The 23135-nt window shown below is 40.5% G+C and overlaps 1 protein-coding gene across 4 annotated transcripts; it reads left to right on the forward strand.

Moving 5' to 3' along the window:
* Nucleotides 1–381: 381 nt before the first annotated feature.
* Nucleotides 382–23013, forward strand: prkcq (protein kinase C, theta). 4 transcript variants are annotated; one of them, XM_056367216.1, is made up of 18 exons: nt 382–442; nt 5842–6286; nt 11197–11396; nt 12938–12998; nt 15068–15248; nt 15344–15375; nt 15465–15550; nt 16007–16136; nt 17504–17613; nt 17976–18105; nt 18200–18369; nt 19141–19314; nt 19405–19496; nt 19848–19910; nt 20011–20149; nt 20330–20518; nt 20677–20805; nt 21912–23013. In XM_056367216.1, exons 2-18 carry the CDS (start codon nt 6169–6171, stop codon nt 22065–22067), a joined length of 2160 nt encoding a protein of 719 aa, XP_056223191.1. In that variant the 5' UTR covers nt 382–442; nt 5842–6168; the 3' UTR covers nt 22068–23013. The 4 variants fall into 4 exon arrangements, with proteins under 4 accessions (XP_056223191.1, XP_056223189.1, XP_056223192.1 ...); XM_056367214.1 differs by lacking the exon at nt 382–442 and adding an exon at nt 5394–5543; XM_056367217.1 differs by lacking the exons at nt 382–442; nt 5842–6286; nt 11197–11396 and adding an exon at nt 11415–11495.
* Nucleotides 23014–23135: the final 122 nt, after the last annotated feature.

A 23135-nucleotide genomic window follows, 5' to 3' on the forward strand; every position in this document is an offset into this window, starting at 1 on the left:
TACTGAAACTGGTGGTGGTTTCAGTTTGAGGCGTTTGCTATATCTAAGATCAGTAAATGTGTTCTTCTTCTTTGTTTCAAAAAGAAGTTTCAGTTTGCATGTGGGTGGGTAGACCTATGCCGCGTTCATGGACCCTTCAAACTTTCCTACAACTGAATTTAAAACGTTAAAAAACTCTGATACTAAATACCAATTTTGTCGCCATTTATATTTTTTGTCTTTAATCAAACGGTAGCACGTGAGGAAAAGCTCACTCTTTATTTTTCACTCATCAGTAAATTGCTTAGTTTGATGAAATTGCAATACTCCGACAGTCTTTGAATGCCTCATAATATTTCGGTTTTAACTACTGTGCCGCCTCCGCTCCGTCAAAGACGTTCAGATGGAGAACAGCGCCAGTCCGCGAGCACTTGACTTCACTGGACTCCGCCGCTTCTCACAGGTGAGTTCAAGTTTCTTTATTTCTGCACTTTACGGAGTTTTAGTTGTGAACATTTCTGCCTTTTTACCTCTTCAACGACATGCGGAGTCTGAGGCTGTGACACATTTACAGCAGCCTACATGTAAAACATCTCACGTGTTCAAAGTCACATATGCTGAAATGAAGTGAGCTAAAACGTCCGCATGTGTCGTTTTCATCCAGGCTTTTACATTTTAGGCTAAAAGTGGCAGCTAGTGCTTTATTTTATCTTCTGTTTTGTGACTTGTTAACTTGTTATAAGAATTTGCACTTAAATATATGGAGCATTTTTCAGCTAAATGTACTGAAAGTATCATTATGCAGCAGAATGAGCTCTGTCAATGTTATATTATCATGTACGTTATTTGGTTATTAGTCATAATGCAGTAATTTGGACTACTTTATTTATATTTATATAGTTAAACCTTTAATAAGGCATATTATACAAATAGATCATATGTTCTGTGTGTAATCTGCAAAGTAAACAGTAACTGTTTCCTTCTAAAATACAGTGAAGCAGAAGTGTAAAGGGTCATAAATTGGAAAAACCTGTAGAATTCACCAGATTTTCCAAATATATACAACTGGAGTATAATATAAAATAATGCAACATAGTACGTTAGCAGTATTTGAAAGAGAAAAGTAACTACTTAACTACTTTATGTACATTTTGGTTGTTTAATTTATGTTAAATTAGTCAGATGTTTTATGTGTAGAAAAGTAACTTGTAGTTATAGATGTAATATAAATGTAGTGGAGTAAAAAGTACAATATTAATAGACAAACAATAATAAAAGTATTAAATAAAGTATAAAATGAATGTAGTACAGTAGTACAGTACTTGCAAATAAACTTAACATGTACTATAAGCAGCAATTTAATGTTATTGCTGGTCACAACTTTATATGTATTTTTGGTTTAATCTATAATAAGTTATTATAAACAGATTATATGTTTTGTGTGTGAAATCCTGCATCTAAAAAGTAGTAACTGTAGGTGTAAGATGATATTGTGGAGAAAAATGTGCAATATTACTTTGGCACCATGTCAAAGTAAAACACTTGTAAACACTAAATGAAACATTCACTTAACAGGAAACAATAGGAAACACATTTGCATCTTTTGAGGGAAAAAGACTTTCAGTTCTACATGGGCAGAATTTCAGTTCTCGTTAATTAACCTCCTTCAGCTGCAGCGATCACTAATAGTTTGTAGTAGTAGATGATTCATTGATGTGAAGTTGTCGCACTGATTTCTGTCTCTGAATGAGTGACCACTTCAGGGACACTCTGAGAGTCTGGGCTCTTGTACAAAGCAGCAGCTACAGTCAAAAGCTTCTGTCACAGACATGGACATCCTGTCAATAACAACAAAGACCAACCCCCCGTCTTCCTCCTCCTTCCTCTTCCTACTTCAAACACACCCACACACAACACACACACACACACACACACACACACACACACACTACTTTGATGGTGTTGGGTGCAGAGCGTCAGGTGGGAGGATCGTTTGACCTTGCCCTCTGTCATGAAAGGTTTCTGAAAGGTCTCTGGCGTTGGCACCCTGGCACCTGACCTTCCCTGTGCCCCCTGTGTGTGTCCGAGGACGTGGGCGCGGGGGCGGGTGGCATTTTCCGTATCGATGGGTGGCTGCAGTAAAGTCAGACGGCCCCCTGACGCCTTGAGAGGAGCGGGACACACGATTGGCTGAGCTGATAAAGATAAAACATCAGTCACAAGAGCAGAGCACAGCGATGTGACGGCTCACTGGTTCCAGTGTTAAATACCTAAATGAAAAGCCTCTGTTTCCTTTTTTTGAACCAAAATAAGCCGTAAAACAAAGATTCTACAGTGTAAAGGTCAGCAGCTGGTTTCAACAATGACCCCTGTGTCGGTCCGGCCTAAATCCACTTACATCTACTGTATGGTAACTTTATGGGGAAGAAAGAGGGCATAGATGGATTAACCCCATTAGGACGTCACCACCACTCGTCATACTTTACATCACATCAGCTCAAAAGCTGCACAGTGTTTGGTTTAGTCGACTATTTCACTTCCTGCTGAACGTCACGAACAGTAATCAACATTAATGGCCTCAAAGCTAACCAAGGTAACCAGACTTTAGACAGGAAACAACAACAAAAAAAAAAGAAGTATATTAACTCACAAAGAAAACAGCGGTAACCGTGGCAACAGCATGCCTTCCTCACAGCTTGAAGAGTGAAGACAGATAACATCATATTTATAGTACTGCTCTGTGGAGATAATCCATTGAACAAAAACTATCCATGCAAAACACCGTATAAAGGCTTTATATACACGTCGCTTTATTGCAAGATGACTGATCGATACGAGCTCCGTGACAGATCTTCAAATGAACGGCCTTCACCGACACGTGTCAACAGAAAACTGTGCAAGTCTGAAATAGGTTTCATGGCCAGTAAAATAAAACCTGGTCTAGTCCATGTCGTGTTCAAGTATAAAAAACAATCTGAAATTAAATAAATATATACTTTAATTTTTCAAGGCAATGTTATTTTGTAATTGGATAAACCCTGCTGCTCAGTAAATTAATTCTACACACAAAACAAAAACTGAATCAGAGTCACAATCACTATAACAGGATGTGATTGGAGGTCAAAGTTAACTTCAGTGTCTCACATCGTAGTTTTCTCTTATGTAGGTAAACACAAGTTAAGGCTTTATATACAATGTCAAAGCACAGTCAGCATGTTTCTATATAATCCAAGTTATTAATGTTTTATGATGCTGATAAAAGTGTGTTTACACTGTAAACACAGGAGTAAAATAGGTTTGTATTTAAGTATGGCTGAGGGACAAACACATAAAATGCTGCTTTCCAATAAATAGACAACCTCTTCAACTTCTATCATTATTTTTAAGTGTCAGAAATAATTGTTCCCTGCCCACCTTTTCAAAATTTATTGCAGTTGTATTTTATATTCTGTGGTGTTTTTCAGTCTGTTGTTTGCCCCACCTGTGAAGCTTGAAGACGAAAAAATTAAACAGGAAGTGTGGTTACATCGTCGTAACTTTAGGCACCGGAAGTTTTACTCCTGCATAAGCGCAGCGTTATATGAGAGGTTTGAAGTGTGCAGGAGGCTGCAGCTCTGCACACTTCAAATGTTTGAATCTGTGTAGGTCGGAGGTGTGTGTGTGTGTGTGTGTGTGTGTGTGTGTGGGCGTGAGTATTTCAAGATCAATATCAGTCTGTCTTTAGGTGGACAAGTCTATGCTTGTGAAGACTGATGATGATATTTATCAGAAAACTCAGCTCCAAGTTAAGAGCAGCATTTAAACGAAGCAGGTTCTGTTAGTTTGCAGTTTAAATAATCCGAGTCATGAGTTGATGTGTGATTGTCTTCACGTAATTTTAAGGTTTATTTAAACGGGGCTGCAGCTTTGTCCCACTGTTATCAGTATGTAGGACGTTACCTCGGAAACAAGACTTGAATTAACTGTGTCTTTCTAAACCTGCCTGACTTCTGAAAGTAGAGCAGATACTCACAAGTGGAAAAAGTGACAAATAAAATGTTACCAGGTCAGACAACAAACAAAAGTAAAAGTAAGAAAAAGTTAGGAATAGCACGTCCTGTCTCCATCTGAGGGTGCACATGATGCAATATTTCTTTGAACCACAGCTGAAACAATCATTTTGCAAACTTTTATCAATCATCAATTAGTCATTCAAGTCATTTTTTAAAACAAAAATTCCAATAATTAAGTGGTTACAGTAATATCTGCAGGTTTTCTTTGTCTTCTGTGACACTGAACTGAAAGCTTTGTGTTTTTGGACGATCGGTCGGACGAAAAGGGCGATTTTAAAGATGCAGATTTGGGCTTTGGGAAATCACGACGAGCTTGTTTTCTAAAATTCTACAAATCAAATGATTAATCAGGCGCGATGCTTTTATTCTACCTGCCAAAAAGTTTGCTGTTGATATCTACACATAGTCTAAACCAGTGGTTCGTAACCTTTCCCAACTCATAGCCCACTTGAAAATCTCACATCCGACCCTGTAATAACATAATATATAATATATTATATATAAATAATATATATTCTCAGAAACAATTTTTATTTGTATTTATTATATTATATTCAGGACTGAACAGAAAACAGGGGACACTCCAGTCTCCATAGTGATAGATCGAGTTTTTACATTTGTTTTGTAATGTTTTTAAAGATCATTTCAATTTAAAACATTTGAAAACATTATTCATAATTTTATTTTATTTTTTTATATAATTACATTTTTTCACCAGCAGAATTATACTATTTAGCAAAACACACACACACACACACACACACACACACACAGGTTGGGAACCACTGGTGTAAACATTAGATAATTAGTATTTGCGGCACCTTAAAGACAAACAGCTGCTGCAGTGAGAGTGAATCAAAACTGAAAAGTAGTGGCCTGTCAAACCAGAACGAGACGCTGAGGGGATCCGTCCTCATCTCTACGCCACCACATCAAAAATATTGATCGGAGCAGCTTTAAACTACCTAAAAACCAAAACTGCCTGTAGACATAAACATTTAAACACTCCATATTAGGATGTTGAATGATGCCACAGTATATTGGCTTCATATAAACATTTCATCTGCTTCCTTATAAGTTTCTGTGTCTGTCTAATCACATGACACTACTGACTCAGGGTCAGTGGGAGTTCCAGTAAAAGAAGGTGACTCGGTGCCAGCATCCGTTTTTGACGATGACAAGTATTGCAGACTCGCATATTCTTGATCTTCGTTTAGTATTTCAACTCTATTAATAGTCACCCCTGAGCCTGGTCGCCACCACTGGGACACACACACACACACACACACACACACACACACACACACACACACAGCTCTCCAGCAGGCCTCAAATATCACATCGACCGTCCCCGAGTCTCTTGCCATCAAACCTGCTGCAGTGTGTTGCTGTAGTTCGTCTCACGGTTGATTCCACAAAAGAAGAATATTTTTTTAGCTGATTTTATTTTTAACAAGCTGCTTTTACGAGGCTCAGCCAAGTGTGACAGCTGGTGTTTACAAGTCCTGAAGAGTACGGGTGGTGCTTTTATTTTAGTTGCACTGAGGTTGAGGAGGCAGCTTTGTTAACTCGCTTCAAGTTGGGAACAACAGCAAACATCTTCCACCCACACACACACACACACACACACACACACACAGTGAACTTTGTCCACACCGGGAGATGTTTTCTTGCCGATTTAGTTTAACACTCGTCTCTGAGAGCCAGCTGGAGCAGACTAAAGTTTTAAGTTTGGTGGGGGAAACTCAGCTCATGTGGTTACCATGTCATGGCTGCTGAAAATCTCTCTCTTTCTCTCTTCCTCTCACAGGTTGTGTAAAAAGCGTCAAGGGCGGAAAACAGCGAGCCTCCTCCTCTGCGTCCTCCCCCCCCACCCCACCCCACCCCCCCGCCTGCCTGCCAGCCCCATCTTTCCTCTGGAGGAAAAGAGGCAGTCGGCAAGTGCTGCAGTGGAGGAAAGGTGACTGACGGCGACCCAGAAGCTGCTTCCGAAATAAATCTGAGAAAAGAAAAATCTCGAGCTGCTTCGTAAAGACGGCGTCAACATCACAGTTTCCTGGAGGTTTTTTTTTTTTTTTTGGGGGGGGGGTTGGTTTTTTTGGTGGATATCTGAGTTGGGGTCAGAGAGTCCGCAGCCATGTCGCCTTTCCTGCGGATCGGCTTCTCCAAATTCGAGATGGATCCCGGTCTGGCTTACCAGGAAGAGGTGCTGAACCCATACTGCGCCGTCCACATGAAGGAGGCCATCGACACAGGTTAGTGACGTGTCCGGGTTTATCAACAACACTGAGGTTATATCGCTGATTATAGTGATTAGATTGCACCGAATGATTATTTTCATTATCAGTTAATCATTAAGTTTATGAAATAGTCCCAGAGCCCAGGGCGACATCTTGAAATGTCCCAAACCCAAAGATTCAGTTTGTATATTGATATAAAAACAGAGAAATGCTGTGAATTCTCACTTTTATCTTTGGAGTTTATTCTGAAACAATTAATCGATGATCAGAATTGTGATCGGTTCGCAGAGTAACTTTTTGATCAGTGCAGGTGATGTCACCAGGGTTAGACCAATATCTCTGCCCTCGTTGGCCTTTTATTGACATCCAGTTGTGGTCTCGTCAGCGTCGTCTGACTCTAATGTGCTGATTATTGATTAGATACGTGTTGACTGTGGCGCTGACAGTAGCACACCGGCTGCCTGTAGCAAAACATTCACCTATAATGAAACGATCCAATGAGGCATCTCTGCACAAGTATGTGTGTAAATATATTCAGTTGTGGTGACGGTGTCATCCGGGGTTTGGATGCGTCATGGTTTAAAAACTGGAGCCGACACAATCTGTAAGTTAATCAGTTTCAACAAAAAATTAATTGGCAGCTACTTAAATAATCAATTTTTGACACATTTCCTAATTTTAACATTTTTTTCTTCACCTCACATTGTAGTTAAATTAGTATTTTTATGTTTCGGACTGATGGTCGGTCAAAACAAGCTATTTGAAGTTGTTACCTCGGCAACTGTGAAGCTGTGATTAGCATTTTTTTTTGCTATTTTCTGACATTTTCTAGTCAAAACAATTATCAGTTATTCAGGAAAATAACAGATGCAGCTTTAACTTTAACCGTGTTTCAGTGTCTTTAGAGTTTAATTTCTATAAATTATAATGTCTTTACAATTCATTTTAACACATTTATTACATTTGAACGGATTGACAACACAAAATATTCACTCTACATTAATTAGAGTTAAAGCTTTTGCATTTGCTCCTGTCATCAGCGTGCGGCATGTTCACTGGATCTTTCTCAGAAAAAAGGAAAGAAAAAAAAAAAAGTTGCTCTGCCACCCAGGAAGTGATGCGTTTAGGATCAGCAAAGCAGCAACAGTGGGTGTCATGAATAAATATAGAAATGGTGAAGTAGTATGTTTATTTTTAGCCTCTGTTTGACCTTAGGTTACAGTGTGTGAAACTGTCACACAACTAAATCACACAGGAGTCACACGGATCAGCTTCAGATATTCTCTTAGAGAGTCGGTGATTGTGACTTTCACCTAAAAAAAGAACAAGAAAGAAAGAACTTAAAAACAGCTTGTAAGACGACTGAGACACTAAATATCTACTGTGTGTAATACTGTGAGGGAGTCTGAGGTGTAGGATGGCCGGCTCCACACATCTGGACTGATGTGTGCACCATAATTCAACAACAGATAAAAGGCAGCACTGTAAATGCGATTGGGTCCAAACACTACGCCTCCGTATCCTCCATGTTTTTAACACACACACACAAAAAAAAAAAAGGTCTTCATTGTGGTTGTTGATTCTCTTCCAATGTCACAACTTCCCAGCGCGATAACGGACTCACAGCAGATATCTCCGTTCTGCATCTGGCTATCTTTAACCACTGGTTCAGGATAGAGCCAGAAAAAACAATGAATGTGTCACTGAGAGGAAAGAGGAGCGTTCTGATGTTTCTTTTCCTCCTTCTGTGTAAAAAAAAAAAAAACACAAAACAAAACCACAAGGCCGGTGCTGCGAGGCAGCAGAGGAAAGACTGTGTGAATGTGTGTGTTTCATTTACACTGGAGGGACAATGTCGTTTAGTTTCATTTTATTTTACCTCAGATAAACGTCATGAAGACTGTCAACGTCTTAAAATATGAAGAACATTTAAAAGAAACAATAAGCAGCAGTGGATTTTTACCTCCGATCTTCCCATCAGGACATTACTGTGCATCACAGGAGCTTTTCACTGGCACCATGCTGAGTTTGTGAAATTAGTAGCTGATGATGAGAAACTTCCAGGATGGATTAAAAAAAACAAAACAAATTCAACTAAAAAGCATTAAGACAGCTCCCATCAGGCATTTTGGCTCGCTGCAGCTGATTTCATCTTCAAATAAAAGTGATGGAAAGCGGCGATAAACAGCTTTCCTCTGAAGTGTTCAGGCTCTTTTTTTGACTCTGCCAAACACGAGTCGTACACAGAACTGAATCGTTAAAAAGACTAAAACAGTGAAAGAATCAAGTTCTTCAGTTAAAGCCAAAAGTCGACGTCTCACCGCTCCTGTCTATTGCAGTACAATGAGGTTTACTAGAGTGGTTATTGGCTGGTGTATTTCATATCTTTGTTACTGTCCATAAATCACATGTTAGGAACAAAACCAACAGATCAAACCACAGCTCACAAATATATAGTTTCAATCTTATAAACAGGAAACAAATCAAGCTATTTGAAGTCTTTATACCTTGGGAAACCGTGCTAAGACACAGCTAAGATTAGCATTTTTTGCTAATAACGGCATTAATTGCTAAAACAGCTGTAGTTTGTAGAAACCGTTGCTCAAACAAGAGGAAAGAGTGTTAACTTGTCGGGGGCTATTTTCAGCGGCGGATTAGCTCACTGGCTCCTACCAACATTACATCTTTAAAAACAGCTCACAAACATATAGTTTCAATCTTATAAACAGGAAACAAAATAAGCTATTTGAAGTTGTTATACCTTGGGAAACTGTTCTAAGACACAGCTAAGATTAGCATTATTGGCTAATCACAGCTTTCACTTCTTAAACAGCTTTAATTTGTAGCAAATGTTACTCAAACAAGAGGGAAGAGTGTTAACTTGTTGGAGACTATTTTCAGCGGTGGATTAATACACATCAATACACAAAGGTACATCTTTGAAACTATATGTTTTTGGGTTGTTTTTAATTTTATAAACAGGGAACAAAACAAGCTATTTGAAGCTGTTATACATTGGGAAACTGTGATTAGCATTTTTTTTTTTTTTTTAATCGAACCAAAGTTAAGACGATTAGGAAAGAAAAGCTAATCACAGAATTAATCAGCTGCAGCTCGTAGCAAACGTTACTCAATCAAGAGGAAAGAGTGTTAACTTGTTGGGGACTATTTTCAGCGGTGGATTAATACACATTTGGTGCTCCACTGAGTATTTCTGGCATCAGGACGGTGTGTGTGGGATGAAGGAACATGTCAGCCACTGACAAGAGAAAAAAGACAACAGTGATTAAGCAGCAGTTACAGTTACAGTAACAACATTTTACACAAGAGCTTTGCCTCTGCTCAAACCTCTTTTTAGCACTGTTTCCTTTTTTTTGTTGTTGTGGTAATATGAGCTATATCCCCCTGGGTTAGTGGAAAATCCTCTTCCAACAGCTCGTCTCTGTGGTCAAACAGTGAACCATTCTTTGTCAACTTCCACCTTCAGTGAACTATTTAAATGTGGCAGAGCAGCTGAGTCAAGGCCGCGGAGCGCAGGTTTAAAACATACCAGACAGTTTTTTAGATGAAAGCAAATTACAATGACTTTGAATTTAAACTCTCAAAGAAAACCGTATTTAACGTCTCCACTAATGTAAACTCACTTGATGCCGCAGAGACACGAGAACACACTCACGTCCGAACGCCACCATAGTGCTTTTTCAAAGAATAACACAGGAACTGACTGAGTGACACCAAACCATGTCACCTCTCACTCTGCATAACTTCGCCAGGAAACTTTCTTTAAAAAAAACAAAAAACACGCACACGCACACACACGCACACACACAAAGTCAGACATATTTTCCTCTCTGGTTGCTGTAAGCAGCACAGATGGCAGCTGGCAGGGACGGTGGACAGACCAGCGATGAGCCGTTGATGGAGAAGGCCGCAGATCACTTTGAGAGTAAAAAGCTTAGCGGGCTTTATTGTTGAGGCAGCAGGATGGCATGTGTTGGTTATGTAAGTGGATATATGGGATGTTATTGCAGAGGGAAAAAAAAAAAAATCAGCAGATGTCAATTACGAAGGCCAGGATGGTGTTTTTTTTATTTCCCCGGCCGTGTGATAGAGACTGAAAATCTCAACTCTATAAGATGATAATCGTAAAGATCTGCGCATATGTTGAACTTCTAATCTAAATGTACGACACATTTGAACTAAAAGCAAGTCAAGGATTTAGCTTTAAATCACAGTTTGAGGCTCTTAAAGAACATCTATTCCACTGAGAGCGATATCCTGCACATTCATCCCATTTACCCGGATTAATTCCTGGTATCGGTTTCCGACACTGGCAGGAAATCATCCGGATGTTATTTATCCAAATCCGTGGGTTAAATGCTTGAAGGATATGGATTGCGATATTCTATACTTCTGTTATTGTCAACAAATGCCATAACAAGGCCCAAAGCTAACAGCGTATTATTATCTTAATACTTTTCCTGTCCCATTGGCTCATACTGATGAATCTTTAAAACAGGTCACAAATAATAATAATAATAATCTCATCAAAAGGCTCATTCATTTCCCAAAACAGCTGAAACAGTAGTTTATAACAACTGCTGAAACAAGAGGAAATAGTGCCATTTGTCGGGGGCTATTTTGACTGGCAGATTACATCGCGTTTATGTTTTTATGGTTTGGACAATAATGGAGCTCTAAGCTCAGAGGAATAAGAGCTACCAGTCCACCGTTTGTTCCCTGCCAGGAACAGTGAGAAATTACATTTGCTGACTCACAGGATTTCTAGGTATTGAAGTAAAAGTCAAAGTGAAAATTTCTGTGCAGCTTTAGTTTCATCTTATTCTCCTGTCTGTTGCTGAGACAAACCGAAGTGAAGAACAGTCCTGTAAATACAGAGGTGTCTTTTTCTTGTTGCTGTACAGAGAAGGGCCAAGTGTACAAGCAGAAGAAGCCCACCATGTACCCGCCGTGGAGCACCACCTTTGACGCCCACATCCATCGCGGTCGCATCATGCACGTGATGGTGAAGGACCGGACGGCGGAGCTGAAGTCTGAGGCCACGGTGGCTCTGGACTCGCTGGCGGCACGCTGCAAGAAGGAGAACGGCAAGCTGGAGATCTGGGTTAGTGCGGCGTCCGCAGACCGGGCTGTTTGACTGTTCTGGCTGAGTCCAGATGGGCAGACACATTTTTGGGTCAAATGACCAAATGTTTAAAAAGAGGTAAATTCCCCTTAAAGACATAAAAGAAAAATACTGTGTCCATTAACAGCTGAGGCCGAGACATTATGTTCTCAGGTTCGTTCTCGTGAGGGCCATAAATCAGTAATCCCATTACTTAACCTCAAGGATGAACTGATTCAGAATTGGTGGTCAAAGGTCACTGTGACCCTTCTAAGTCCTCAGTAAATAATGAGTCTGGACAGGCACTGATGTAAACTGCAGCTTGACTGGTTGGTGGAGGGGGACGACAATGAGGTACAAGCATCATCGCCTGCGCTGCACCTCCCACAAAACTGCTTTTCTAAAGCCCTTTGAAGTGTCGCAGCAGGTAAAAAGACAGGTGTAATTAATAACACTGATGATGCCTGACGTGTGTCTTAGTAAGATATATGAGTCAGTAAGTCTTCATCCTCAAACTGCAACACCTTACTGGCAGGCAGCCAGTTCAATTTCTAGCTACACCCGTGCTTCCACTCTGAGACTTAAAAAATCTACTGAGAAGAAAATTACTGTTATTATTATTTATAACTTATATATGACCTGTACTGTGTGCGTACTTGTGATCTTGGGATCATCAGCCCCCTCTTTACACCACACCCTCGTTTACACCGTAACAATTATGGGATAATGAAATGACGCTTGTTATGAGATGACAAGATAATTATTACATGGTAAGAACATAATTAATGAGCGATTAAAAGGAATTCACGATTTATGTCATGATCACTGATCTAAAAACGAATCATACTTATGGAGCTGTTTGGAGCCCCAGTCGGACTGTCGTCACTTTCCGATACCGAGTCACTGTAGCGTCCGGCCTGCTCTGAAAAGGTACCGCTGCTCAGAGGTCGTATTATAATCTCGTCTTGTAAATGCAACATTGGCTGGAGCACTTTCCAAGATTCGTTACTAAACAGCTGTTGATGCTAACATTAGCTAAGTAGCACTAGCAAAACTTACAAATAGCGCTTGTAAATTAAGATGAAAACTGTCCATGTATCTTATCCCTCTATTTTTTTTTTTATCCCAGAATGCACCAGACTGTCCCCAGTTTCTCTTTTTACTTTTAATTAACCAGAAATGAAAAACACAGCACTTGTTGTTTACCAGAGATTTTTTTTTTTCCCCCTGGAAAGAACTTAGTGACAACAGACGCCAAATGTCTTTTCTACCAAAACTAACAAAGAAGCAAAAATAAATGGATGAATAAAGTCAAACACATTCTGGTGCTGAGTTTCCTCCCTAGTCTGGGACAGTCTGTCTGTCTCAGGCCAAACAGCATGACGTGCTCTGTTTCTCCAGCATCAGTTGATGCATCATCATTCTGAATCAACACACTTCCCTTTTTTATTTTCAGCGTTTTTCTCACTACAAATTTTTCTCATGAAGTTGTGTTTCTAAGACATTTCGTCAGTTTTTCTTCGTCGCTCTCTCTGTTTCAGCTGGAGCTGAAGCCACAGGGTCGCCTGCTGATGGAGGCCAGATATTTCCTGGAGAAAAGTGGTGAGTGGGTCGAACCCTCCAGCGCTAATATAATGTAAGACGCAGGGCTTAGCTGAAACTACGAGCAAATGAAATCACTGAGGCAGAAAGTGAAAATAAGAGATAGTTTTCTTTATGATCTGAACTTACAAGGTTGGAAAGTCTTAATAAAAGAATTAGAAAAAAGGAAATGTTTCTTCCATCTTCCTAGAAATGACGCATCTACAACCAAGTTAGTTTTTAAAAAAAAAAAAACTTAGTAAATTGTTGCTGCTTCCAAAAACAAGAAAATGCATCATTTCCTGAGCAGCATACAACATTTTTGAGAAAAGTCATGCAATTACTGATTTTATGGAATTTTATGTGGAATCGCTGTCAAGAAAAAACATTTATAGCCCCCACTTTTCCACATTTTATTCTTTTAAACACTTTAATTTGACAGTTTTGAGATATTTGAGTGAATATTTTCAATTTCACAGGTTGAAATACTGAATAAATATAGTTAATGATCATAAAAGTGAGAAATCAAAAGCCTGTACCACACCCTTTGTGTGTTTTCATGCACCCAAATCAATTTTTTCCCAAACGAAAAATAAAACTTCTGACCCTCTGCCGGTTCTCAGCACTGCACGTTCGCTTTGTGTTGGATCCCTTTCACCGGGTGCTTTCCTGACATTAACACGACGCCAAGGCCTGAAAAGTCAGCGAGAACTAAAAGGAAGAGGCCACCTCACCCTCCTATATTTAGAGCCTGCTAATAGGAAATTACAGCTCAGAATAACAGGTGGCAGAGCGACTGGTGAACTGTGACAGTTTGATCCGTGCAACTTCCTCCTCAACTACATAGGAACACGCATGATGTTCAACTTGTCGTCATAATGAGGCAAATTATGTAACTGTGCTCCAACGGACACACACTCCTTTCTTCTTTAATACTTAGTTTTTGTCTTTCACTCCCTGACATCAGTGTCACCGTCTGTGTTTAGCACTGAGCTCGAGGGGAAGTTGTGTGTTGGAACTATTTCTTGGCAACCAACAGTCGCGGCCCTGCAGATCGTTAATGACGATACCGAGGGAAATAAATGGCAACAAACAATAAATAAAACAATATTAGGATTCAAAATTGAATGCATACGGTGCAGTTGCAATTTAACCACTAAAACCACAGTATTACAGATACACTTAAGTGCATTAAGATACACAAAAACTTGATAACATAATGCGCACAGCATCCCAAAGTCTGTTCATAACAGCAAGGTTGCCAGGTTTGACACTCTTGTGGCTGCACTCACAGACTGTATCTGTGATATAGCTGTAAGATGCTGCGGTTGGTGTAAGAGTTTAACAAACAACATACAGTGTGTGAATGAAACAGATAACGAGGTCCTGGTTGGCATTAGCATATCTAGCTGTTTCCAGCCGCCTACAGTCTTTATGCTAAGCTACGCTAGGCATGTCCAAAGTCCTACTTCGAGCTCGATGCACAGAAAAAGAGACTGATACCGACGTTCTCATCTCACCTCTTGGAAAAATAAATGAATTATTCTTTTAATGTCGGGGTTTCCAGATAGAGTCACGAGATTTGACAACGTTCAGACCAAAACACACCTAGAGTAATAAGAGCAGCATGTCATAATGAAGTGGTGGAAAGATGAACTAATAATATATTTTACCAATTTGTCCAATCATTAAAGTTCATAGCTTTATTTTCTCACACTTGAAACATTGCTGCAGTGGTTTTAGTATGAAACTCTGGGTTTTGCAATTTACCGAATCATTTCAGTGTTTACATTCTCACTGTTGCATGAAATGAAATGAAAAGTTTTTGTGTGTTAAACTGTAAAGATTATAAATTCGGATTATGTGGGACTGTCTCATCCATACGAATCGGTATAAATTAACTCTTTATTAAAAATGAAACTGAGTTATACCGCTGATAAGAAACACTTCTCGGCCCAGAAAAGGTGAGAAACCCAAGTGTGAAACCTTCTTGTCAGTAAGTGATCACTCTGTCCACAGAGAGCTGAGCTCAACAACGTCTTCCGTCTTTTGCATTTTTTTTAAATAAAAGGTTGTACGATGTGTTTCAGATGCTGCAGGTCAGACCGAGGGAGACGCCGAGTCCGAACGGGAGCAAGACGGTCTGTTCGCCCTCCATCAGCGACGCGGTGCCATCAAACAGGCCAAAGTGCACGTCGTCAAATGTCATGAATTCAGCGCCACGTTCTTCCCACAGCCAACCTTCTGCTCCGTATGCAAAGAGTTTGTCTGGTACGTGACCGACTCCAGATATCAAAAAAATCACCAAATTAGTCATTTTCCTTGTCGTTGCATTAGTCATGTCACCTGTTTTCTCTCCACTGCAGGGGGCTTAACAAGCAGGGTTACCAGTGCAGACGTAAGTGTCGCTTTATTTTCCGCTGGTATATTGGGGTTTTAATGATGCTTGATGATGTGTCTGACCCTCACATGTTTGCATTTTTTTAGAGTGCAATGCAGCTATCCACAAAAAATGCATAGACAAAGTCATCGCCAAATGCACCGGCTCGGCCATAAACAGCAAAGAAACGATGGTAAGTCAGACACACATTCCACATAAAGTGCTGTATGACAGCGCGCTCGTTGTGCCGAGCAGCCGTAGTTGAACTTGGTGGTTGCTGACACGGTATGTGTAAAAGATTTGTAAAACTTGTGGTTATAATGCTTACTAATCAGGCAGTCTACTCATGCAGAGATATCATTTACACCAGACGCTCCCCGTCTTGTCTCATTTGCCGCTTTCATCTTCTCGCTCTTGTTTCACTTCCTCCCGAGCCACATGCCTGCTAAGTTAACAAATCCCAAAGAGAGTGCATGCAAAGAAACCTGATGTTGTAATACACGGTAGAAACATCAGACCTGCCTCCCACTGTCTGGATACAGGAAGTGCTCCTGTTCATTTCTGTCCTAAGGTCTTGCAAGCCTGTTAGCGACTAGGCCCTCCCATCCTCAAGGTGTATGACGCTCTGTCTGCTCACTGTGTTTTGCAGATCCACAAGGAACGCTTCAAGATCGACATGCCGCACAGGTTTAAAGTCTATAACTACAAAAGCCCCACCTTCTGTGAACACTGTGGGACTCTGCTGTGGGGGCTCGCCAAGCAGGGGCTCAAATGTGAGGGTGAGAGGCGGGAGTTTTATGATTTCTGTGTCGTGTTGAGATACTGGACTTAAAGGTCACAGCTCTCTTTGTGTTAACGCAAGAGACGTCAGCACCTCATGAAGGAAAAGCTCATAATTATTGCTTTCGGATTTTGGTTGTGTACATTACAGCGCAGCAGAGTTTACACGTAATCTGACTGACGTAGCTGCAGGTTTCTGTGTGTAATCATTTGGGGAAGAAACAGCTGGAAATATCTTGTGTAATAACAGATATCTTACATATAACATCACTATGCTGGGAAATCCAAAACAGCAACTTTTGCTACTACTCTAAACTTTTCAGATAATCCAAGACGCCATTTACACCTGGTATTAAAATGTGATCTGCATCCAGATCGGGAAAAACGCAGGGTGTAAATGCAATGTGATCAGAATGTGATCAGATCTGCATGACCACAACAATACGAGTAAAACGAAGAATTAGAAAAACAAACAAAAAGAAATTTAAAAGATAAAAAGTTATAAATAAAGTAAGTTTACATTGGCCCGGTGTGTGCTGCAGCTGGTCTGTGCAGTCAAGTCAATTCAAGGAAATTCTATTCATATAGACCAAAATCAATCAATCAAAGGGCTTAAGTCTCTGTACAGAATACAACATCTTCAGTCCAGACAGAAAGCAACAGGGGAGGAATCCCTCTTCCAAAAGATCCACAGAGGAAAAGACAGAGGATGGATTTATTTTTCCAATCCCCCCGGTTTATTTGCAAAATTCCAAAACACCAGATTTGGAAAATAGATACTTTCCAGCTCTGATAATGAAGTCCTAACATGATGCTCCCCAACAGCTGCCACATTTCTGCTCAGAAATATTCACCGAATTCTTTGCATGTGTTGGATGATCGGACAGAAACAAACCGCAGCTGCTGCAGCAGCAGGTGGGAAAATATAGCGTTCCATGTGAAATTAATCTCCGGCCAACACGCAAGTGTGTGCGAGGCGGTGTGAGTTGTGTTGTTGCTGGTACACACTCAATATGTGAAGAATACATGACACAACAACAAGAGGAAAAAATGAAGAAGCTGAGAGTAAGAGAGTAATGTTCGTTATCTTGCTTTGTTGTACCTCTTGTGTTTACATCCTCTTTTTAAAACATTATTGCAACATAATATGTAACAATACGTGGAGGTATGATGAGTAAAAGTACACTATACAATATATTACTGTGGATTAATCCTTTGCCTTATTCTGAACTGGAGGATAATGCATCATTAATTTGGTTCGACTCCTCCCTCTTCACATGAGCAAAGTTTATTAAATAGCGCCATTTCTGTAACAGGTCCAAACGGCTTTAGTGTTATTACATGGTGAGCTGTGTTTTCTGTGCAGAGTGTGGCATGAACGTCCATCATAAATGTCAGAAGAAAGTAGCCAACCTCTGTGGGGTCAACCAGAAACTGATGGCTGAAGCTCTGGCCATCATCGAGAGCAAGCAGCAGGTAAGACGCAAATATATTCTGTCCTTTTAAAAATGTTTCATCTTTGTACATTTTTTGGAATTGCTTCTTTGGAAACTAATTTAATACAACCCAGGGGTCTTTTTGAGTCCAAATCAAGCATTTTTCTCTCTTTTACATTGATTTACCTATAAAACTTATTCGTTTCAAGTTCTACCGTAATCTAAGCATGAAAAGTTTAATAGGGTTGTAAGGTGTTCTGTTAAATTGTTCATTTTTCCGGTTGTGGATTTTAGAGTTTTAGTGTCTAAAAGTTAAAAATGAAAAATAAAAAACTTTGTTAAAGGCTGAACATATTCTATGAAAGTAAATGTTGGATCACTGTTCCTACCTTTAACCTTCAGGCAAAAAGCACCAGAGAATCTGAAATCATTGGTCGAGAAGGTCCAGTAGGTATTGGCCAGCCTGGGGTGGTCCGAGCTCCGTCCGGGTTAATAATGGGTCTACCGGCCACGGCTACACCTGCAAACAAAGGTACGCAAACTGTGAAGTCTTCCTTCATGTCACACCTGTTCATTTCCTCTGTTTTTTTAATAATAATAATAATCTGACATGCCTGTTGTCGCAGATGTGCAGGGTGTTTCATGGGAGGGACCGACAGACGGCAGCAGGTCGGTCACCGTGGCGTTGAGAGAGGAGGAGCCTCTGTACGCCGTCCCACGGAAGGATCATCAACCCAAGTTCACCGTCGATGACTTTGTCCTGCACAAGATGCTGGGGAAGGGCAGCTTTGGCAAGGTACTGGAGAGGATCTGATTCACAGAAGAAAAGCAAAGCACAGAACAGGACTGACATCAGACCTGAGCAACGTAATGCAAAAAGTAGCTGCAACAAAAAAAAAACATTGAGGTTAAATATTCGGCATTTCACGGTGTTAGATTTTCTGCATCATTTGTTTTAGAGGAAAGAACAAACTGTACATATAAAACATGTCCAGATGTGTGAGATGATTAGTTGTTAGATTATTGCAGTGTTGTTTATAGGAATACGTTATAGCTAAGAAATAATAGACAACAACTTCAGGGAAACACCTTTTCCACTAGTTTCCACCCATCAAAGAATGATATTCTAGTCATTCTCATTAACGTTTCATAAAGCACATTGTAAGAGTTGTGGTTACACTTGTTTGTGCAGTGTGTTTCCACAGAAAAACCACAGACCTGCTGCTCTGACAGCAGTGGTTATTATCAGCATAAGGGGGACATTAAGTGGGTGGGCAACAGGAAGAGAGTGAGAAATAAGAAAGGCACTCAGAGCTCCGCCAGTGCAAATGTCAAACGTCATACGCCAAACTTCAGAGGAAAAAATTCTAATTCAGAGCAAATGATCTGAAACTGCCCCAAAATGAAACGGGTTCGTCACTGGCTCACGCACCTTCCTTCCACAAAGTTCAGTGCAAATCACTTCGTTACTTTTTGCTGACAAACCGCCAAACAGCAAAAAACATAACCTCTGTTGGCGGATGTCAAACTGTCGGCAGGTTTTCAGATGTTCTCGCTGTGTTTCCAGGTGTTTCTAGCTGAGCTGAAAAAGACAGGCCAGTTTTTTGCAGTCAAGGCTCTGAAAAAGGACGTGGTGCTGATGGACGACGATGTGGAGTGCACTATGGTGGAGAGGAGGGTCCTGTCTTTAGCCTGGGAGAATCCTTTCCTCACGCACCTTTACTGCACCTTCCAGACCAAGGTAACGAGGATTTGGATGTTCAGAGCTCGTCTGTAGACATTCACTCCAACCCCTCCACACCTCTGACATATCTGCGTATTCTGCGTCCAGGAGAACCTGTTCTTTGTGATGGAGTATCTGAACGGAGGGGATCTGATGTTCCACATCCAGAGCTGCCACAAGTTTGACTTGCAAAGAGCCACGTACGTATCCAGTCGAAAGCCACAACATCCAATATTAACGCAAAACGCAACCCATTCACTGATGTCAAGGGAGTCGAGGCGTGATGCATCACTTCAGTGAACATCTTTGTCGATTGTTTTCACATTCGCTGCATCTTGTTGTTGTTTTCTTCTGTTACAAATAAAGAAAGAAAATAAGGTGATACTAGGCGATGGACTATTACATTTCTGTTTTAAATAGTGCAAATTTGTCTTTAAATACAACTTTCTTTCACTTTTCTCTCCTCTTCTGAGTCACTTGATGATGGTGGAGAAATGGTAGTGAGGGAGGAGATGAAGTAACACACTTTTTTTCTTTTCCTCTGTCTGCAGCTTCTATGCAGCTGAGATCATCTGTGGGCTCCAGTTCCTGCACTCTAAAGGAATCATTTACAGGTGGAGTCTCAAGTTTGGTATAATTCTACACAATCCAGAAAAGCAAACTGAGAACTGCTTCCTGATTTCTTCTTCCCTTCGTCCTCCTGTCCCTCTGCAGAGACCTGAAGCTGGACAATGTGCTGTTGGACTCCGAGGGCCATATAAAGATAGCGGACTTTGGCATGTGTAAGGAGAACATGCAGGAAGACTTGCGGACCTCCACCTTCTGCGGGACGCCGGACTATATTGCTCCTGAGGTGACCGTGCGCTCATTTGTTCAGTATTGTAGATTAAAGGATAAATCAACACCGCTGCACTGAGCACGTCGGTGATATCGCAGGTGTTTGGACTAGAAATATCCTTTCCTGAGTAGCTCTCTTTACATTTTCTTAGGTTGCATTGGTTTAACTTGTGTTACTTGTGTGATTGTGTATCAGATCCTGCTGGGTCAGAAGTACAACAGCTCGGTGGACTGGTGGTCGTTCGGAGTGCTGCTGTACGAGATGCTGATCGGTCAGTCTCCGTTCCACGGCCGAGACGAAGAGGAGCTGTTTCAGTCCATACGGACGGACAACCCCATCTACCCGCGCTGGCTCACCAAAGACGCCAAGGACATTTTAGTCAAGGTCAGGTGATGTGTGTGCTCTAAAGTACTGGTTGACCTTTGGGTTTTGCATCTTCAAACTGTAACTCCCTGTAAGAATAGGATAAAAAATAGTGAAAGAAAGGGTTTACTAGAGTATTTCATGTATCTAACCTTGGCTCTGGTGCATCTGTGCTGCAGCTGTTTGTCAGAGAGCCTGAGGAGAGGCTGGGAGTGAAAGGAAACATCAGGCAGCACAGTTTCTTCAGCAGCACTGACTGGATCTCCCTGGAGCAACGGCAAGTGGCGCCACCCTTCAGGCCAACCTTAGTAAGTACAGCCGGGTCTGTTCACAGGCTACAGTCTAACCCAGAAACACACAGACATTACATGCCAGTCTGAATTTGTTCAAGCTTGAGTTTTGACCCACCCATTACCATGACTAAAAGGGATCTAAATTAGAAGGGCCTGATTTTCCTCTTGGCTGCAGTAGACCTGTTTGCAAATATAACAAGAAGGATTTTCTGTCTCTTCTGCATATTGTTGCCACGCCCAGTTCCACAGGAAACTCATGAAACAAACATACTGAGAAGCAGCATTGAAATACCATGAAAAACAGAGACCTTTGTTTACACAAAAATGTGTGCAACATCTGGATGAAATCATAAGTAATATATTAAAAAATAAGGATTACTGGTCTAGTTAGGGCACTTCATATTTTTCTGTTTTTATATCATTATCAAATCAATATCTTTTGATGATTTGGTTGCCCAGATAAAACAATCAATTTGACAATTTTACCTTTTTAGAGGGAACAGTACTATGTCGTAGGTAGGGTTAGGGTTAGGCCAAACAATCCTACTTCACTTGTCCATACCCATAGATCTCAACCATAAATGTCTAATTTCTGAACAAAAATGCTGTAGGTCGCAAAAGTTAAGTGAAATTCCTCTACCATGTTTGGTGCAAGTCAGTTCAGTACTTTTTGCGTAATCCTGGTGACAGCAGGTGACCAGCAAACCAATTAGGAAGGAACTCAATTGATTCAAACAACATAAAGCAGACTTAAGAGAAAAAATATTATAATTTAGCGCAAATGATCTGGATCTGCCCCAAAATTGAATGGGTTCTTCCCTGGCCCGTGACCCAACCCCTCCAACAAGTTCAGTGTAAATCGGTTGAGTACTTTTTCTGTAATCCTGCTGACAAATAACACATTAATGAAAACATAACCTTTGAATTTCTATGATACACACAAAGATAATGGCATTTGTATAGTTTAATACCAAAATCTTTCACTAATCCTGAACGTTAGCTGAGCTTTTCAGTTAATGATGCATATGTGAAAGCAGCAAGTTGACAGTTGGTTCTTTTTATGGCGGAGGTAAACAAATCCTGTAAAAACGAAAATATATTTTCTTCTTCTACCCTCACAGTCGTCGCCCAGCGACTGCAGCAACTTCGACAAAGAGTTCATCAACGAGAAGCCTCGGCTGTCATGTGCCGACCGGACGCTCATCAACAGCGTTGACCAGACGATGTTCAGAAACTTCTCCTTCGTTAACCCGGGGATGGCTCGCATTGCGCGCTGACCACCTGACCAACAACCTACTACCTAACGAACAAAGCCGCTCAGTCACAACCAGCACTTCACTGTAACTGTTCAATCAAACTGCAGAGACTTTAGACGCTGAATGTCACAAATCTCAACTGTATCCATAAACACGATGATGACCACTAAAAGGGGGTGTGTCCTGGGTGTAAGGCACGCACAAACACAACTGTGAGACGATATTTCGATATTTGTTGCATGTCCTTTCTGTCTCTCTCCATTTTGAAAACTTAAAATAGAAATATCCACAAATCTTTAAAAAAAAAAAACAACCAGAAAACAAAACGTTTGTGCTGAGACAGAGAGGCAGAGAAGATTAAACTAAGACTCTTAACAATATACATGAAGTCCATTATGATACCTCACATATAATTAGACAATTCTGTGTAGGCTTAAATCATAACTCACCAATTCCTTTCACTTTAAAAGCATGTAATTAATTACCTATAGATTTCCCCCTTAAAAGTATCCAACCCCTAAACTTGCTTCCGTGTTTATCAGGGTATATTTATCAATAGAAAATGTGCTTGTAATTAACTTATGGTGCCTCATAATACTTTATGAAGTTCATGTCTTCAAGTAAAGCAAACTTAGTTGCGAGAGATTTAGTTACAGCAATTAAATCTATTGTCCTGTTTTATTTTGTGTTTTATTCCATAGCATACCGAGTCGTTTACCTCCATTTTGGTACAGATGTTACGGCCCTTTGTTGTGTAAATAACTGTTAAGTAATCATGTTGACATACTGTACTGTTGTTGGAATCGAGCTGTTATTGTGTAGCAACGGTGAATTACAGGTTTTTTGTTAATGTATGTTTTCTGATTGTACCTCAGGTGTTTTTATTGATGCTGTTACTTGGATAGATCCCTGCATACTGTAGTTTTGTTCTGAATCATGTACAATAAAATGTGTGTTGTTTTTTTTAGACCGCTGTCTGTTTTTCTTCTGACTAGAACAACACTTTGGTTTATGCGTAGCATTAGTCATCTGATAAACTGAGTGTGGAGGGGGAGGTGCTGACAGAAAGAACTCAGTCTTTCCACTTGA

The sequence above is a fragment of the Seriola aureovittata genome, chromosome 22 (assembly GCF_021018895.1).
Source record: "Seriola aureovittata isolate HTS-2021-v1 ecotype China chromosome 22, ASM2101889v1, whole genome shotgun sequence".
Lineage (NCBI taxonomy): Eukaryota > Metazoa > Chordata > Actinopteri > Carangiformes > Carangidae > Seriola > Seriola aureovittata.